This window comes from Chrysochloris asiatica, unplaced genomic scaffold (genome assembly GCF_000296735.1).
Source record: "Chrysochloris asiatica unplaced genomic scaffold, ChrAsi1.0 scaffold00230, whole genome shotgun sequence".
NCBI classification, from domain to species: domain Eukaryota; kingdom Metazoa; phylum Chordata; class Mammalia; order Afrosoricida; family Chrysochloridae; genus Chrysochloris; species Chrysochloris asiatica.
In genome coordinates, this window is record NW_006408748.1 from 1,771,565 (window position 1) to 1,789,183 (window position 17,619).

Genomic DNA, 17,619 nt, shown 5'->3' on the forward strand with positions numbered 1-17,619 from the left:
AGGAGGGTAAGAATCAGTATACCAATTGGAGAAATGTAATCAGTCACTTTATTCCACATGTAGAAATTAGTGGTGTATGTTCTCAGCAAATCATTTTTTTAAAATGAGTCATGTGATAAAAACTGCAAAGGAGATAGTCTCTAGTTGGGAAGTCAAAAGCCGAAACAGGTGCGCCCTTCCTCCCAGCAGTGGGTGAGGGCTGTCTTTATGCCTCGTCTCTCTTGCCGTACTACACTAGATAGGCCTTGCAGTCCAACGTGATATAAATGTAGTGAAGTGGGCGCCTTTGTCCTGTTTTCCCATCCCAATTTTGGGGCAGGCTTTCAACATTTCACTACTAAGCTCGCTGTTTAGCTGTAAGTTTTTCAGAAGAAGCCTATCAAATTAAAGAAATTCCTAGCGTCTAGTTCTAGGTTGCTGGGTATTAAATATTGTCAAATGCATTTTTGGATATATGGTTTTCTCCATTAGTTTGTTAATATGATGAACTACATTGATTTTTTTATTAAAATAAACATTCCAGGGAGACTCCTCTGGCCTTCTTTTGGGCCAATCAAAACATTTTAATAGTCCATTTTTATTTCTCAGTGAACTTTTACTTCTTTACATAGTATCTTTGACACAGCTTAGTTAATAAATCACTTCACATAAAATATAAGAAACTTGTAAAAGCTTCCATTGACCTCACCTCCTCTATCCTTTCTTTGTGCCATTGTATAGTTATCTACCTGTAATACAATCTTTTTCTTTGTAAGATGTTGCTTTATATGCAATCACTTGCTATTTTCTATATTCTCCCTGCTTTCCTGAATCCAGGTTTCCATGTGGCATCATTTCCTTTCAGCCAACAGAACTTCCTTTAATGTTTCTTACAGTGCTGGCCTGCTGGCAGTTGTGTTCCTTCATTTGTAAAGGAGAATCTGACATTCTTACAGAGCTTTTCTTGAAGCATTTTCAGGACCAACACTGTCTTCTGACCGTTCCCTGGATAAAATGTTTTCCTCTGCCTGCAAGCAAGGTTTTCTCTTGTATTTTGGCTTTCGGCATGACCACACCATGCGTTGGTGTGTTTCTTAAAGTTTATTCTGCTCTGGATTTTCTCATCTTTTTCATACCCTCAATTTTAAAATTTTGAATTATTCCTTCAAATATTTTGTCCTTTCATTCAGAGACTCCAATTTTATGCTTATTTGCTTGATATCCATAGGCCACTAAACACTCATTTTAATCAGTTTTCTCTTTATTCTTTAGATTTCATACTTTTAGCTGTAGAATTAGTTACCATTTCCCTGCAAAGTGCATTGCATGTAACTATATTTTTTCTTTAAACCCTTGAACATATTCAAAATAGCTGCTTAAAATTATCTTAACATCTGGATCATCTCAGCATCATTTTATATGGAATTTTGTCTCATGTCTATTTTCCTGGGATTTTTCTTCTCATGTCTTTAATAAATACTGGGCATTGTAGATGAGCTACTGTAGAAAGTGTGGATTGTTTTCCATAATAATAGTAGAGCATTCAGGCTCAGGGATTTGGGGAAGAGTTTATATGGAGATCTGGACGAGACCTCCTTTCCAGGATTACCCCACCCCCCACCATCCCAGCAGCTCTCGCAGCCACTGACTAGTCTCACTCATACCAGTAAGATTCCTGGATTGGTGCTTACATTCTGACCATCTGGGGCTTCATGAATGTGGGCATTTTAGCATGCATCATTCCCACTGGAGTTCTTTTTTTCAAGGGTCAACACCTTTTCAGTTTCTGCCTGCTTGTTCACCTTTCATTGCCTTTGAATATTAGATTGTGTTATGAATTTATAACTAGGAACTGTGGGAGGATTAGTTTCTAACTCTGCCACTACCAACATTGGAACCTTGCTTGTATTTAATAATCCTCCACAAATATCTCTTTTTAAACAACGCCTGCATTAAAGTAGAGCCTTAGAGAGCTTCAAGTCCCGAGATCAGGGTATCCTGGCTCCTTGCAGAGTTAGGATTATGTGGTGCTGCTCACAATCGACTCTCTTCAGACAGGACCCTCAGGACTGCAGACTCTGGAGCTCTCACTGGGCATTTGCTCTCTTCCCACTGAGGTGGGGTGGCCAGAACCCTCACTTTATGACTGTAAAACATTAAAAGCTCATCAGCTTGTCTACACGGTTTCTGTCAGTTGCAAGGTCAAGACTGCAAGCCAACACTGATTACAGACTTAGGTTCCTCATTTGAATATATTGCACCTGCTCCAAATTCCAGTAATGAGCAAAAATAAACAACTAAATCTTTAGCAAACTACCCTTTAGGAGTCCTGGTGTGGCGCTGTGGGATGAAGCACCAGACTACAAAGTCAGCGGTTCAAACTCACCAGCCACTCCTTGGAAACCCTGTACAGGGTCACTATGGGTCGGAACCAACTCAACAGCACTTAAACACATACTATCCTTTATTACTATCTGAATGCTGCCTGTTGCTTGAAACCCCAATTAAAACCACTTGTTTGGTTTTGTTGTCCTTTCTAGATGTGTTCCTGAGAAGCGGAGTTTTTCCATGGGGCTTATTGTCTCCCCTCGTAGTACGGAGGTGGGCCTTCCTGAGCACAGGAAAATAAACAAAGGTGACCTGGAGCGTCAGCACATCTCAGTGTCCGTAGATAGGGGCACAATCTTTGTTGGTTTTGTAGTCTGTGTATCTCCTCTTCGCAGTCTTACATATTCTACGCTCTGCATTGTTTATAGTAACCCATGACATAATTGTAAATATTTAGCTTTTGATAACTTTTATATTTTGAAATCTCTCCTTTAAAATAAAAGTGTTGCCTAGATATTTGTAATGTTTCCTTGGACTTAGAGACAGAAAAAGAGATCAAGGAAGCACACTGTGAAGTCTGTAGCACAGATGTCAGCACTGTGAGGTCTGAACTAAGTTCATACAAATCAAGACGGCTGAGCAGAATCAGCCCTAGAAGCAAAATGCTACAGCTCAGTAAAATCTGTCTGAAAACGTGAATGAAACCATAAGCTCTCAGGTTATAGATTCTACATTCTGCAGCGTTCCTGCTACAAAATTAAATGATTTGGCTTCTCCTGAAAACACACACGATTGGGAATCTTTTTCAAGCTTGCTGAGAGGGTTCCCTTCATCCTGCCTCCAACCTCCACCTTTTACTCACAGGCATGGGTGTAGCTTCCTACAGCCTCAGCACTGCCTTGCCATTTGTGATCAATGTCACCAGTCTGAGCAGCTGACAAAACGGAGTCACGTAGCCTGAGGTACAGCCCTCAGCAGTGTGAGCATTGCATTTGTTGTTACGTGCTGTCGAGTTGGTTCCTACTCATAGTGAGTGCCCCTATACAGGGTCTCTGCAGAGCGTTAATGATAGTCCCTACCAGTCGAAGGCCCCGTGTTTTACAGCATCCAGTCACCCCACCCCCAGCATCCTGACTCATCTTCTTTCCCAATTACTGTCCAGAGAAGATGCCAGAGGCTTTGGCCTTACTAAGTGGTACAATAACAAATGATCATAAAAACTACCTTTAGTGCCCAGGCCCTCTATCTTACCACTGGGAGGACACAATGACAATAAGAACCAGTGGCACTTAGGGTTCTGTGAGGGTGAGCACATTGTATTTGGCATTCACTATGAGATGAATTTTACCAGGATGTTGAGGATGATACAACTCTAGTAATACAGCACTCTGCTGCTGATTGAATACTTCAAGAGGTTAAATAATGGGGCTGCAGACTGCCGAGATTTAACCAAATGAAGGGTACAGCTGAGCAGTGTCTATAACAGATTATGAATTGGCTTTGACTCAAATGATTTCCAATAGAGTAAGTATATAGTCTTATGCCCCAGAGTCACATCCTGACAGCTTGAAGCCACCAACTCCTTCCTGCTATTTGGCTCGTCATCATAAAGGGAAGAGGAATCAAACAGCCATGTCACCATATAGTAAAGAGCATATTTACAATATATAATTCCAGAAGGTTATCTTATATACATATTATGTCAGTCTTGTGTTTAAAGCATTTATAATTAAAAACAAAATCATAATAAACTAGTAAATGCTACCATTCACTGTCCTGGCTGCAAGATTACAGCCCTCCCCCCGGGTTACAGAGCAACCCAGGAGCATGATTTACACATCCCAAAATAACAGAAGGAGAAGATGCGTATGGTGGCTGTCCTCACCAGTACAGTGAGGTGAGACAGTTGTCAGTCAAGAAACCTTTATTGAAGAATTTCAAACTGGGTTTTGACTGAGAGAGGGATGTGGCTCAGTGGGCAAAGGCATAGGTAATATTTTATCTCCATAATGTATTTGATCTGCATGGAAGACATTTTCACACTAGTAAATGCACATTTATAATGCCTCAAATGCTTTCTGCAGCATCTTCCAATCAAGTCTTAAGGGTAGGGAATAGTATCTTGGTTTTACACCCTTTGCAATATACTTCACAGAGCTACACGTTGACAAGATTAAAAACAGCTGGTTACTTCCAGAGGCAGGGCCACTCAAGTACAGTTCTAAGTACAATCTAAAGTTCTAGTTGTTGTTGTTGTTGTTAAGTGCCGTCGAGTCGGTTCCGACCCATAGCGACCCTGTACAGGGTTTCCAAGGGTGTAAATCCTTACGGGAGTAGAAAGCCTCATAAAGTTCTAGTAGGGTCTGTGAATTCCAGCCCAAGACAGAAGCAGATCTCCCAAGAAAGAACTAAACGAAGCCAGTGTTCATCTTGTCCCACACCACAGTGAGCCTACAAATCTGCCCCGGCCTAGACCCCAATGGTTTGATTCTCTCAAGCTGAAACTCTGGAAGGATGATAATATCTGGCCCTTCGGCAGTGCCCACACCCTGTATTACCAACAGAGAGTTAACGGAAATTCCATTCGCAGTAGCAATGTGGCTTGCACACTGTATAAGGAGAGGGAATGAAAACAGTAGAGTTCAAGTTCTTCAACTGCCAAAGATGTGCCTCACACAGCACATAGTAAAAAATACAGTGAGCTTTCCTATCCAATCATTTGCAAATTAATAAGAAAAGTAATATATCAACATAATATTTTACTGTACAAGATGATGACAATCTTAGGGTTTTATACATAGATGATGTGTAAGTGTTGCCCCTTAAATTACAATTTTGCAAGATATTGATAGTATACAAAGAATTCCTAGTTCTATGTGGTAACTGTTTTGTATTATGATTTATTTACAGAATTTCACCATATTAACAGTAACCACTCTGAAGAAAATTAGTATTGGTCCTATAAAAAGGGCACTAGAATGAATTCTGAAGCCTAAAAAAGTCAGCTTAGTACCACTGTTCCAAGGCACGGAATTGTTAACTAATAGCTGACTCCAAGCCCACATTTAGTCTTCAGTTTAATTATGTACAGTAATTTAGAAACACAACAATCTGGGTCGACTGACGAGGGACAGTCCTGTCCACCTCTCCAAGAGGTGGGTGACACTGGCTCAGGCCATCACATCACTGCACAAAACATGGTTCTTCTGAAAAAATAAAAATAAGGCTTCCTCTAGTCCAGCTAGACTGGACTGCAGGGTGAGAAAAAATGGCTGTCAGTAGAAGTAGCAGTTTCATTTCTTAGAACTTTTTCCTTTTTTTGAGTTCTTATCTTTTTCTGGCTTTGAAGATTTTGTCTTTTTCTGTTGGGGGAAAAATGTACAAAAATTACACTTAATAGCTGTGCTTATGGATAAGTGAGGTAAGTTCTGCACTATGTCTAATTCATTACAGGAGAGGCGAAGTCCCAGAGCACAGGGCTCCTGACTCCACTGCAAGCCATGACTCTGAGTCGTGACTCGTTATAGCCTTTAAAAGACAGCAGTAAGAGAACCAAAGTTAAATTAGAGTCTAGAGCAAAATTACGTTACGCATGCAAGCAATTACCTTGGATTTAGAACACAAGTATTATAACTTTGTTGTTGTTAGGTGCCGTTGAGTCAGTTCTGACTCATAGCGACCCTGTATAGGATTTCTGAGGAGTGGCTGATGTGTTTGAACCACCAACCTTAAGGCTACAGTGTAGTGCTAATCCTACATTGCCACAGTATAACTAGGAAAGGCAAAATTAGCAGGAAATGAGTTAAATGAAGAATTGCCTCTTCCTGCACGTTTCAGAGAAGAGATTTTAAGCAGTTGCAGTTTGTGAAGGATGACAAGGAGTCAAGCTGTCGACACTGGTATGAATGTACTCACTATGCCTCTCCAGCACGCACAGAATACCAGTGAGGGGCAAGCTCAACAGGGAGCTGATAGGTACTGGACTGCTAACCTCAAGGCAGATGGCCCTATGCAGAGTGCTTATGGGTAGGAACCTACTCATTGACACTGAGTAACAACAAAACACAAGGCTGTTTTGCTCTGAGAAATTTCTACAGGCATCTCAATGATGATAACCACACAGAAATGACAGAAAAATGTTTGTGTGTGGGGAAGAAGGGATATTGCTGCTGTTGTTCAGTGCTGTCGAGTCAGTTCCATCCACAGCAATCCTGCAGAGGGTTTCAGAGGAGCAGCTGGTGAGCTTGAACCGCTGAACCTTGTGGTTCAAACTGACCTTGCAGTCTAGCGCATTACCCCGCAGTACCACACCAGGACTCCGAGAAAGGCTATGCTACCAATGGCCAAGTAAAAATGCCATGCTTTCCAGCAGAGCACAAGACCATCCATACGATGAGGTTACTTACTTGTTAGCTGGCTCTTCTAGTACTGGCGAGCCGCTGTAGGGTAAGTTTGTTGTTGTTGTTGTTAAGTGCCATTAAGTCAGTTCCGACCCACAGTGACTCTATTGTATAGGGTTTCTGAGGTGCAACTGGTGAACTTGAACCTCTGACCTTGCAGTTCAAACTGACTTCACAGTCCAGTGCATTAACCCACAGTGCCACACCAGGCTGCTAACCACAAGGTCGGCAGTTTAAAACCACAAGCCACTCCTGGAGAAGCCTACAGGGTCACTATGAGTCAGAACGGAGTCAATGGCACTTGACAACAACAAAAAACAACTACTATAAGAAGCTCATGGTTTATTTAATAATGAAATCTATACCTTCTCCACCTTAAACTACTGAACAAAATAAAAGTGTTTTCAGCTTACTCTGTTACTTAGTGAACAAGTACTGAACCTGGTATTCAGAAGCAAGTGAGACACAAGACAAGGCAAACTACTATGAAGGGGGCACAGGAATTCTCCGGCCTAAACTCCGTGTACTACCTTGATCATAGCGTCCGCTTCCACAGCATCTCGGTCTTGCTCATCAGACTGAGACTCATCTTCATGTAAGTCGTCGGTGTACTCAGACTCCAGCGCTGGGCCTGTGCTGCGTCTCGCCACCTTCACTGCCTGGAGTGAATACGGAGTCAGGTGGGCCTCCTTATTGTACATTCTCGTGAAGGCTGCCTTGACCTACGGGAAAGGAGTCGAGGGAGTAAGAAAACAACTAAATGCTAAACAGTTCTTTTAAACTCTGTAAATCTAAAGACAACCCTCAAAGACCCTTGAAATTGTTGGCAAAATGTTTGTGTATAATATATGTGTGTGTATAAATGTATGTGTATGTACTTTTGTAGGGCAAGGTTCCAAATTTTTCATGATACTCTAAATAAAAACAATATTTGAGGATTTAAGGTAGACCAAAAAAGGGAAGGGGGCACTTTAAGCGATTATTTTTAACTATGCAGTGATATCTTCACTTCTACCAAGTAATAAGCAAAGTTAGTGAATCAATAAATGAAAAAGCTCACTAAACACATAAATCATCTTTTCCATAACAATAGTTAAGTCTGAAATACTATACTACAAAATTTAAAAAGCCTTAAATTCAAGCTTCATAAATACATAAAAACTTCTCATCAGAATTCTAGAATTAGTCCATGAATTCTAACAATGGATGCTGCTGTGAGAATTTAGTGGTAACCAGTAAGCCAAAACAAAATTCTAGAAAAGGCAAGTCATAGAGAATGTCCCTTCTAAAATGGCACCAAATCAACAGACACAAGAGTATTAGATACCACATATTCATGTCTTGTCACTTCAGTTTTTTTATGCTCAATACAAGATGAAATGAGGGAAGCCACGATTCCATCCACAGAGGGGCAGACGGAGACAACGCAGCACTCCAATATCCCGAGGCTCCTCCCTGTGCCCTTTAAGAAGCACACTTACATTATTCCTCACATTTCCCTTCTGGCTTTTACACTCAGCATAAAGCAATAATAGAAATTTAAATTGTAAAGTCAAATCCTGAAATCAGGCCTTCTTATTGTATCCAAACTGTTATCTTTTGAAACTACTGGGTCAAAGAAAGCTTGTTTTGGGGTCCTTTTGCTAGAGTACGTTCTGAAACCAGAACCAAATAGACAAGTCAATAGCAAAATACCATAACTCAAGTCATCTTATGCAGTGTCAGCACTGAATCACAAACAATCCAATTAACCATGGGCAAGGAGCTCTGGTAGCATAGTGGATACGAACTGGACTGTGAACCTTAAGGTCAGCAGTTTGAAACTACCAGCTGTTCTGCGGGGAAAGATGAGGCTTTCTGCTCCCGTAAAGATTTACAGCCTCGGAAACCCTGTGCAGGGTCGCTAGGAGACGGAACCAACTCCAAGGCACATAACCACCATCACCAAAAAGAGCTTTATGGGAAACACATAGCCCTTTCTTTTTTTAACGCATCTAACACCACCTCTGAAGTAGTTGTAGTAGATTCCTGGTAACGACAAGGTGGAGGAGAACCAGTTTCCACAAGTTACCTTGGGATCTAGGCTGGAGAAAGGACTAGGTTTGCCTCCCCAGCTGCTCAGCTCCATGATATTCTCAAAGTCTTCCTTCATCAAGTAGTACGTGTCCATGAGTGCAACAGCAGCCTGCACCCCTTCTCCCCCTTGTGAGGCCAAGGGCTGTACAAGTGCATCTCTGAGGTGGGGCAGGTAATCCAGGTTTACGGTCCTTTTGCTAGAGTGCGTTCTGAAACCAGAACCAAATAGACAAGTCAATGGCAAAATACCACAACTCAAGTCATCTTATGATGCAGTGTGAGTCAGGACTGAATCACCAACAATCCAATTAACCATGGGCGGAGAGCGTTAACAGAAGACAGGCGGCCAACAAATACTTGAGGAAACACCTGTGATCTTCAGCCACTGGAAAACTGGAGAGGTACAAATCAAAACATCGAGATGTCATCTCACATCCCAGCATCACTAAAACCAAAGGCAATCCAAACCCACTGCCACCGAGTGGATTCCGACTCATAGTGGATACAGGACTTCTGAGGCAGGGCATCTTTACAGGAACAGAAAGCCTCGCCTTTCTCTCAGAGTAGCTGGTAAGTTTGCACTGCCAATCTTATGGTTAGCGCACCAATAATCCTACAATGCTACACCAAGACTCCTAGAAGACATTATGCTGAGTGAAATTAGTCAATGAAAAGGAAAAGTATTTTATGTGACAATTACTGTAGTGTGGCAACAGTAGTGAGGTGGGCCCAGGACCAGGCAGTGTTTCGTTCTGCTGTGCCTAAGGTCACTATGGGTCAGTACCGACTCGATGGCAACTAACATCAACAACTGTAAAAAGTCAAGAAAAAGTTTACACATAGAGAAACGTTCTCTGAAGGTTATCAGCGGTGGGTGGGGAATTGACGGTAAATCACTAAAAAACCAACTGCCATAGAGTCAATTGTAACTCAGAGCAACCCTGTAAGGGTTTCCGAGAGCAGACAGCCTCATCTTTCTCATGGAGTGGCTAATGTATTTGAACCATCAACCTTACAGCTAGCAGCCCAATGCCTAACCCACAGTGTGCCACCAAGGTATTTAAAAAAACCCAAAAACCTGCCACTAAGTCCATTCTGATGTGTAACAACCCTGTAATACAGAACAGAACAGCTCTTTAGGATTTCCCCGACTATAAATCTTTATGGGAGTAGATAGCCTCATCTTTCTCACCTAGAATGGCTGGTGGGTTTGAACTGCCACCCATCAGGGTTAGCAGCCCAGTGCTTAACCCACTGCACCACCCAAGCTCCTGAACTAGACAGTGGTGGTGATGGTTATATGCCATGGAATCAGTTCCGACTCATAGCGCGACCCTGTACCGGGTTTCCGAGGCTGTGAAGGGGTAGACCTTATTAACTTGGGTGAAGGGTAAAGAACTGTAAAATAAGGGGGAGGTCAGCACCAAATGATCAAGGCCAAGGAAAGCCCTGGGAAGAGCACAAAAGAATGGTGACTACTATTACATACCCAATCCTGCAATACCAGTAATAACGATTCTCTACAAGTCCATACATATATAGACCTGTGGGCTGAACAAGTATGGAACTACACCCACAAATATCTATGTCTGCATTTATATGTGCTGCAAATATGTCCACATAGTAGAGCACAAGCGTTAAGTTATGAAAGCATTTTAGCCATAAACAAACACTGACAGATATGGTGCAGGGCCTGGGGGCTGTACGGACTGCGATCAATGTCGCAAAATAAACTGTATATGAATCCTCCTCAAACTTTCAACCAAATCACAATAAAAACCCAAACCACCACCACCACCACCTTCACTTAATCAGGCAGGGCGCTATCCTAACTTTAATAATGGCCAACACAGTGCCAAGTGATAAGGAATGCCTACTATGTGCCAGTACTATGCCATCAGAGTAATGGGTACACAGACAGCAGTACGATGAAAGGGTATTTCACTTACCTGGGCCTATGACTGAAAACCAAATGAGGTTCTACTTCCATCCTACTTTCCAAGGCAACCCACTGCTTGTATTTACAACAGTTATTAAGATATTGAATGATGCAGAAAGCATCAAGAGAAGATGGAAGAAATACACAGAGTCACTGTACCAAAAGAAAATGGTTAATGTTCAACCGTTTCAAAAGGTAGCATGTGATCAAGAGCCAATGATACTGAAGGAAGAAGTCCAAGGTGCACTGAAGGAATTGGCAAAGAACAAGACACCAGGAATTGATGGAATAAAGACTGAAATCTTTAAAGAAAGTGAGGTGGCACTGGAGCCACTCACTCATCTCTGCCAACACTCATGGAAGCAGCAGTCAGGAAAACAAATGACATATTGCATTAGGCAAATCTGTTACACAAGACCTTTTTAAAGTGTTGAAGAGCAAAGATGTCAGCTTGGGGACTAAGGTGCGCCTGACCTAAGCCATGGTATTTTCAATAACCTCATATGCATGTGAAAGCTGGACAGTGAATAAGGAAGATCATAGAAGAATTAATGTTTTGAGTTATGGTGTTGGGGGAGAATATTGAAAGTGCCATGGGCTGCCAAAAGAACCAATAGATCTGTTTTGGAAGAAGTGCAGCCAAAGTGCTCCTTGGAGGCCAGGATGGCCAACTTCATCTCTCTTACTTCAAACATACTGTCAGGAGGGACCAGTCGCTGGAGAAGGATATCATGTTTGGTAAGGTGGAGGGGTCAGAGAAAAAGAGGAAGACCACCCCCTGCCCCCAGCGAGATGGACTGTCCAAGTGGCAGGATCAATGGGCTCAAGTGTGGCAACAATTGTGAGGCTGGTTCAGGACCAGGCAGTATTTCGTTGAGTTGTGCCTAGAGTCACTATGAGTCGGTACCAACTCGAAGGCACCTAACCACAACAACAAGATTACTCAGGCCACATTTGAAAATATGAAAGGCACCAGCAATGAAACTTCCTACCTCAAGGGCCTGAATACTTTCTAGTCTCCAATGACAAAAAAAAAAAACGATTACATGCCCAATCCTGCAATAACAGTAATAATGATATTAGCGATAATCTACAAGTCCATACATAGACCTGTGGGCTGAACAAGTGTGAAACTACACACACAAATATATATGTATATATGTCTGTATTTATATGTGCTGCACACATGTCCATGATCTAGTACAGCACATGGGGTACCGTTATGAAAGCATCTTAGATGTAACCACTCTGACATAATACATTGCTGGGCCAATACAAAAGTAATAGGGGGTGCACTTCAGTAAGATGGTGGAAAGTGGAATGAAAAATAATGGATTTTTCCACAAAACTTCTATGAATACTTTAATCACATTTCTAACATTGTTACTCTGAAATATTCAGTTCGGGGAAAAGTATTTTCCCCAAATAGAATAGAACTGCAGAGACTGGCTCTTCTTAATCACAAGGTGACTCCCAGCAGCCAGGGGTAGACTAGGCAATCAGCCGCTGATGGACTACGAACTAGAAAGGTATCATGCAAACAACTATCTTCTTCTGTCTGTTAAATGCTATCAATTACTTCTTAAATAACAGAAAATAGCAGAACTAAACCATACCTCAAACGCCACCACCCTAAATCTTTCCAACCTAGCTGCCTCCAACTTCAAAGCAATTGTATCATTATATACGCATGCATAATTTAAACAAAGAAATTTCAATAACCATTTTTATCAGAACCAACATTAAAATCAGAAAATATATGAAAAGTCCCTTAAAAAAATTATCTACTGGGTCCTGCTCCTGCCTGCAGGTAACTGAATGTCTGAATCACAAAACCCAGATAGTTCTTCTTCGGTTCAGAAATCTATAACCTTACCCCATAAATGGTTTTATTACCTTGGCAAACATTAAAAACAGAAATCATGAGCCCATTTCCAATAAAATCCCAGGCATTTTGTTATATAAGTGTTACCTTCTAATCAAATTACAGAACATTAAGCCCAGAAAAGCCTAAAGGTATCATCTAAAGGGTTCTTAATCTCAGGAATCATTTTCTTAAATTTGCATTATTTCTGCATATGTGCACTTTTCTGAGAATAAAGATCAAAATCTTCAGATCCTTAAAGGCATATCAATGACCCCAAAAAGGTTAAGAACAAAGGATAAAATCAAACTTCTACTTATTGAAGGTGAAGAGAAACTGAAGCTTATAGATGCTGTGACGTCAACTAAGGGTTAGCAGGTAAAGTGGTACCAGCGAGTCGATTGGACTCACAGTGAGCCTGTGGCACAAGAGGCTGAAAACTGCCAGGTGTTGCACCGTCACAACTGTACGTTTGAGCCCACTGCTGCAGCCAATGTGTCAGCCCATTTTATTGGAGGGGCTTCCTCTTTATTGATGAATTTCTACTTACCAAGCAGAATGTCTGTTTTCCAGAGATTGGATGCTCCTAATAACATGTCCCACTGACTGGCAGAGATGTTTATTTGTACCCATTCCAAAGAGAGGTGACCCAACAGAATACAGAAATCATCAGACAACATCATTAATATCCCATACAAGCAAAATTTTGCTAAAGATAATTCAAAATCAGCTGCAACCATAAATTGACAGAGAACTTGCAGAGGTTCATGCCAGATTCAGAAGAGGATGCAGAACAAGGGATATCACTGCTGACATCAGATAGATCTTGGATGAAAGCAGAAAATACCAGAAAGATGTTTACCTGTGCTTCACTGACAATACATATTTCAGTTGTGTGGATCATGACAAACTATATGGACAGCATTGCAGAGAATGAGTATTCCAGAACACTTAATTGGGCTCGTGAGGAACCTATACTTAGACCAAGAGACAGTTGTTCAAATAGAACAAGGAAACACTGAATGGTTTAAAATTAGGAAACCCAGCCTTCGGTATGGGTTGCATCTCAATGTAAAGAAAAGAATTCTTACTACTGGACCAAAAAATAGTATCATGATCAATGGAGAAAAGATTGAAGTTGTCCCAAGACTTCATTTTGCTCAGATCAACCATCAGCACTTATGGAAGCAGCAGTTGAGAAATCAAATGATGTATTTATTGCATTGGGCAAATCTGCTGCACAAGGTATCTTTAAAGTGTTGAAGAGCAAAGATGTCAGTTTGAGGACTAAGGTGCACCTAACCCAAGCCATGATATTTTCAGTAACCTCATATGCATGCAAAAGTTGGACAGAGATATAGATGCATTTGAGTTACGGTGTTCGATAATATTAAAAGTAACATGGACTGCCAATAGAACAAGCCAATCTGTGTTGGAAGAAGTACAACCAGAATGCTCCCTGGAAGCCAGGATGGCTGGACTTTGTCTCTCACGCTTCAGACATATTGTTAGGAGGGACCAGTCCTTTGAGAAGGATATCATGTTTGGTAAAATGGAGGGTCGGAGAAAAAGAGGAAGACCCCCAATGAGATGGATTGACACAGTGGCAGCAGCAATGGGCAGAAATGTAAGGCTGGCCCAGGACCAGGCACTGTTTCACTCTATTGTGCACAGAGTCACTATGAGTCGGTGCCAATTCGATGGCACCTAACAACAACAATAACATGAAGTCTTGCCATCATGGCTTATAAAGAGCAATCTAGCCATACTTCCTCCAAAACAATTGTCTGTTCTTTCAGGAGCCCATGGTATACATTCAGTATTTTCACCAACACCACATACAAATGTATCAGTTCTCCTCCAGTTTTCCTTATTCACTGTCCAACTTCCACATGCATGTGAGGTGACTGATAATACCGTGGCTTGGGTCAGGCTCACCTTAGTCCTCAAAGTGACATGTTGGTTTTGAATGCTTATAAGAGATCTTGTGCAACAAATTTGCCTTGTTCACTGATAATGGATACCAGTAAAAAGAAAACTCCAATCTTTTCTCCATTTATCATTATGTTGTTAATTGTTGCAGTTGTGATAATTTTTGTATTCTTTGCCTTAAGCTGTAACCCATACTGAAGGCTGTAGTTTTTGATCTTCATCACGAAGTGATTCAAGGTCTCTTTGTTTCTGTGAAGCAAGGCAATATCTGTACACTACAGATTGGAAGCCTTCATCCAATTCTGATGCCACATACTTCTCCATTTAGTCCAGCTTCTCAGGAAATTTGCTCAACATACAAACTGAGTATGTATGGTGAAAAAAAATATAAGCCTGAAACACACCTTTGCTGATTTAAAATCATTCAGTATCTCTTTGTTTTGTTGGAACAACTGCCACTTAGTCTACGTACGGGTTCCACGCAAGTACAATTAAAGAGTTCTGGAACGCCAATAATTCGCAAAGGCTATCCATCCACACAGGTGAATGTCTTTACATAGTCAATAAAACACAAATGAACATCTTTCTGGTCTACCTGACAGCAGTAATAATCTCCCAAGTTCCATGTTCTCTTTGAATCAAGCTGAATTTCTGGCATTCCTGTCAATGTACTGTGGCAACTGTTTTTAAAATAGCTTCATCAAAGTATTACTTACATGTGAAATCAATGATATCATTTGTTAATTTTCATTTTGTTACATCACCTCTCTTTGGAATGGGCACAAATATGGATCTCTTCCAGTTAAGTGGAGATAGTTATCTTCGAAATTTCTTGACATAGATGAGTGAGTGCCTCCAGTGCCGCTGCATCAGTTTGTTTAAAGAGTTCAATTTGTATTCTGTCAATTTTCAGAGTCGAGATTGTCTTAGTTTACTTTAAAAAATTTTGAAACTCAATAACCAGATGTTCTTGCTGATAATGATATATTGGACAGACTCTTTCTTCAAATAAGTTTATGTGCTAGACAAATACACCTGACTTCCTACCCTGAAATGTTCATTCTAATGGGAGGCAGTAAGAGACATACAAAAATGACATTCAAGAAACAACTGAAAAACCTGGTGATCACAGCATCTATGGAGTATGATGGGAAAATCAGGGTGGGACAGCTCTAGAACAACCTTCAAAAAGCAGGGAGCAGCCAGCAGAAGGCCTTCCACCTGAACAGAACCAGTCACTAACCTGAAGAGCCTGGAAAGTACTGAAGTAGTTAGTTCATTGTTGCTGTTGTTGTTAAGTGCCGTCAAGTCGATTCCTACTCATAGCATCCGTTTAGGGTTTCAAAGGAGCAGCTGGTGGGATTGATTATTCTACAGCACCACACCAGGACTCCCAATTATCTAACAGTTAATTAAAATAAAAGGAGCTCTGGTAGCGTAGTGGTTATAAATTGGGCTGCAAACCGCAAGGTCAAGTAGTTCGAAACTACCAGCTGTTCCGTGGGAGAAAGATGAGGCTTTCTGCTCCCGTAAAGATTTACAGCCTCAGAAACCCTGAACAGGGTCGCTATGTGTCAGAACCGACTCCATGGCTCATAACCACGAAATTAAAATAAGGGACGACAAGTAGGCAAAGGGCAGCGGAAGATCAAAGCAGTGGGCTTCAGTGGCAAGAGGTGGAACATCAGGAACGGCTGGCCCCATTCAGACAAACTAAGGAGGAAAAACAAAGTTAGAAAGAGGAGTGTGGAGGACAGAAAAGCAGCATCTGTAAAATGTCCACATTCTAACCCCTAGAGCATTTTACTGTGAAGTGCACATAAAGACTTGGCAAGTATGATTCAGTTAAGATGGAAAAACAGTCCTGAACTGATGATCTGGTTAAATCCAAAGTAAGCATGAAGGTTCTTATAAAAGGGAGGAGGCAGATATAACTGAGTGAGAGATAGATCTGAAAATGCTACACTGCTGTGACTTTGAAAATGGAGGCAGTGGCCACAAACAGGAAATGCAGGTGGCCTCGAGAAACTGAGGAAGGCAGGAGACTGGAGTTCCCCGGAAGCCTCCAGGACCCAAGCCCTGCAACTCCATGCTTTTAGCTCTGTGAGGCTTCTGCCCTACGGAGCTGTGTGAGGATACAGCTGTACTGTTTTTAAGCCAATACGTTTGCGGTAAATTGTTAAGCAACAATAGCAAACTAATAAGACAAGGTTGACAAAAAAGACAGTTCATAGGCTAGGAAGAGGAAGCACAGCAGAACGAAACAATGTCCGATCCTGGCCAACCTCACTACTGCTGACACACTTGAGTCCATCAATGATGCCACCTGAACGATCCATCTCGTTAGGGGTCTTCCTCTTTTTCTCTGACCCTCCATCTTACCCAGCATGACATCCTTCTCAAGTGACTGTTCCCTCCTGACAATATATCCAAAGTATGAGAGACGAAGATTAGCCATCTTGGTCTCCAAGGAGGATTCTGGCTACACTTCTTCCAAAACAGATCTATTGGTTCTTTTGGCAGTCCTTGGCACTTTTAGTATTCTCCTCCAACACAATTCAAAGGCATCAATTGTTCCTAGATCTTCCTTAATCACTGCCCAACTTTCACATGCATATGAGGCTATTGAAAACACAATGGCCTGGGTCAGGCACACCTTAGTCCTCAAGCTGACATCTTTGCTCTTCAACACTTTAAAAAGTTCTTGTGCAGCAGATATGCCTAATGCAATACGTCCTCTGATCTTTTGACTGCTGCTTCCGCGAATGTTGAGAGTTGATCCAAGAAGACTGAAGTGGTAAATAGGATTTTACAAAAAAAGATGAAAGAACTCAGTAGTTAAGCTTTAACCCAAAGCTATGGGTATACCAAGGGACCAAATGTGAACAGACTTTCCAGGAACCAGACAAATAAATGAGATGATAGCTTGTGGTTAAAAGTGAATCCTTGAGAACAAAGAAGATGGCAGATCAGATGGACGTGTAGTAAAGAGCTCCACCAACAACAACACAGAATACCCAACCCAGCAGGCTCATGGGATGGTCCCAGAACTCTGAACCACATATAAAGGAATATTTAGAAGGTTGGAAGGCTCACAGCTG

The 17,619-nt window shown here is 41.5% G+C and overlaps 1 protein-coding gene across 1 annotated transcript in view; it reads right to left on the minus strand.

Moving 5' to 3' along the window:
• Nucleotides 1–5,600: 5,600 nt before the first annotated feature.
• RFC1 (replication factor C (activator 1) 1, 145kDa) overlaps nt 5,601–17,619 on the minus strand; it is a 104,853-nt gene continuing 92,834 nt past the window's right edge. Inside the window, exons 23-25 of the mRNA XM_006873232.1 lie at nt 8,779–8,992; nt 7,238–7,429; nt 5,601–5,669 (exon numbers count right to left, since the gene is read on the minus strand). Coding sequence (XP_006873294.1) covers nt 5,601–5,669; nt 7,238–7,429; nt 8,779–8,992 — 475 coding nt within the window. The remainder of the gene's footprint in view (nt 5,670–7,237; nt 7,430–8,778; nt 8,993–17,619) is intronic.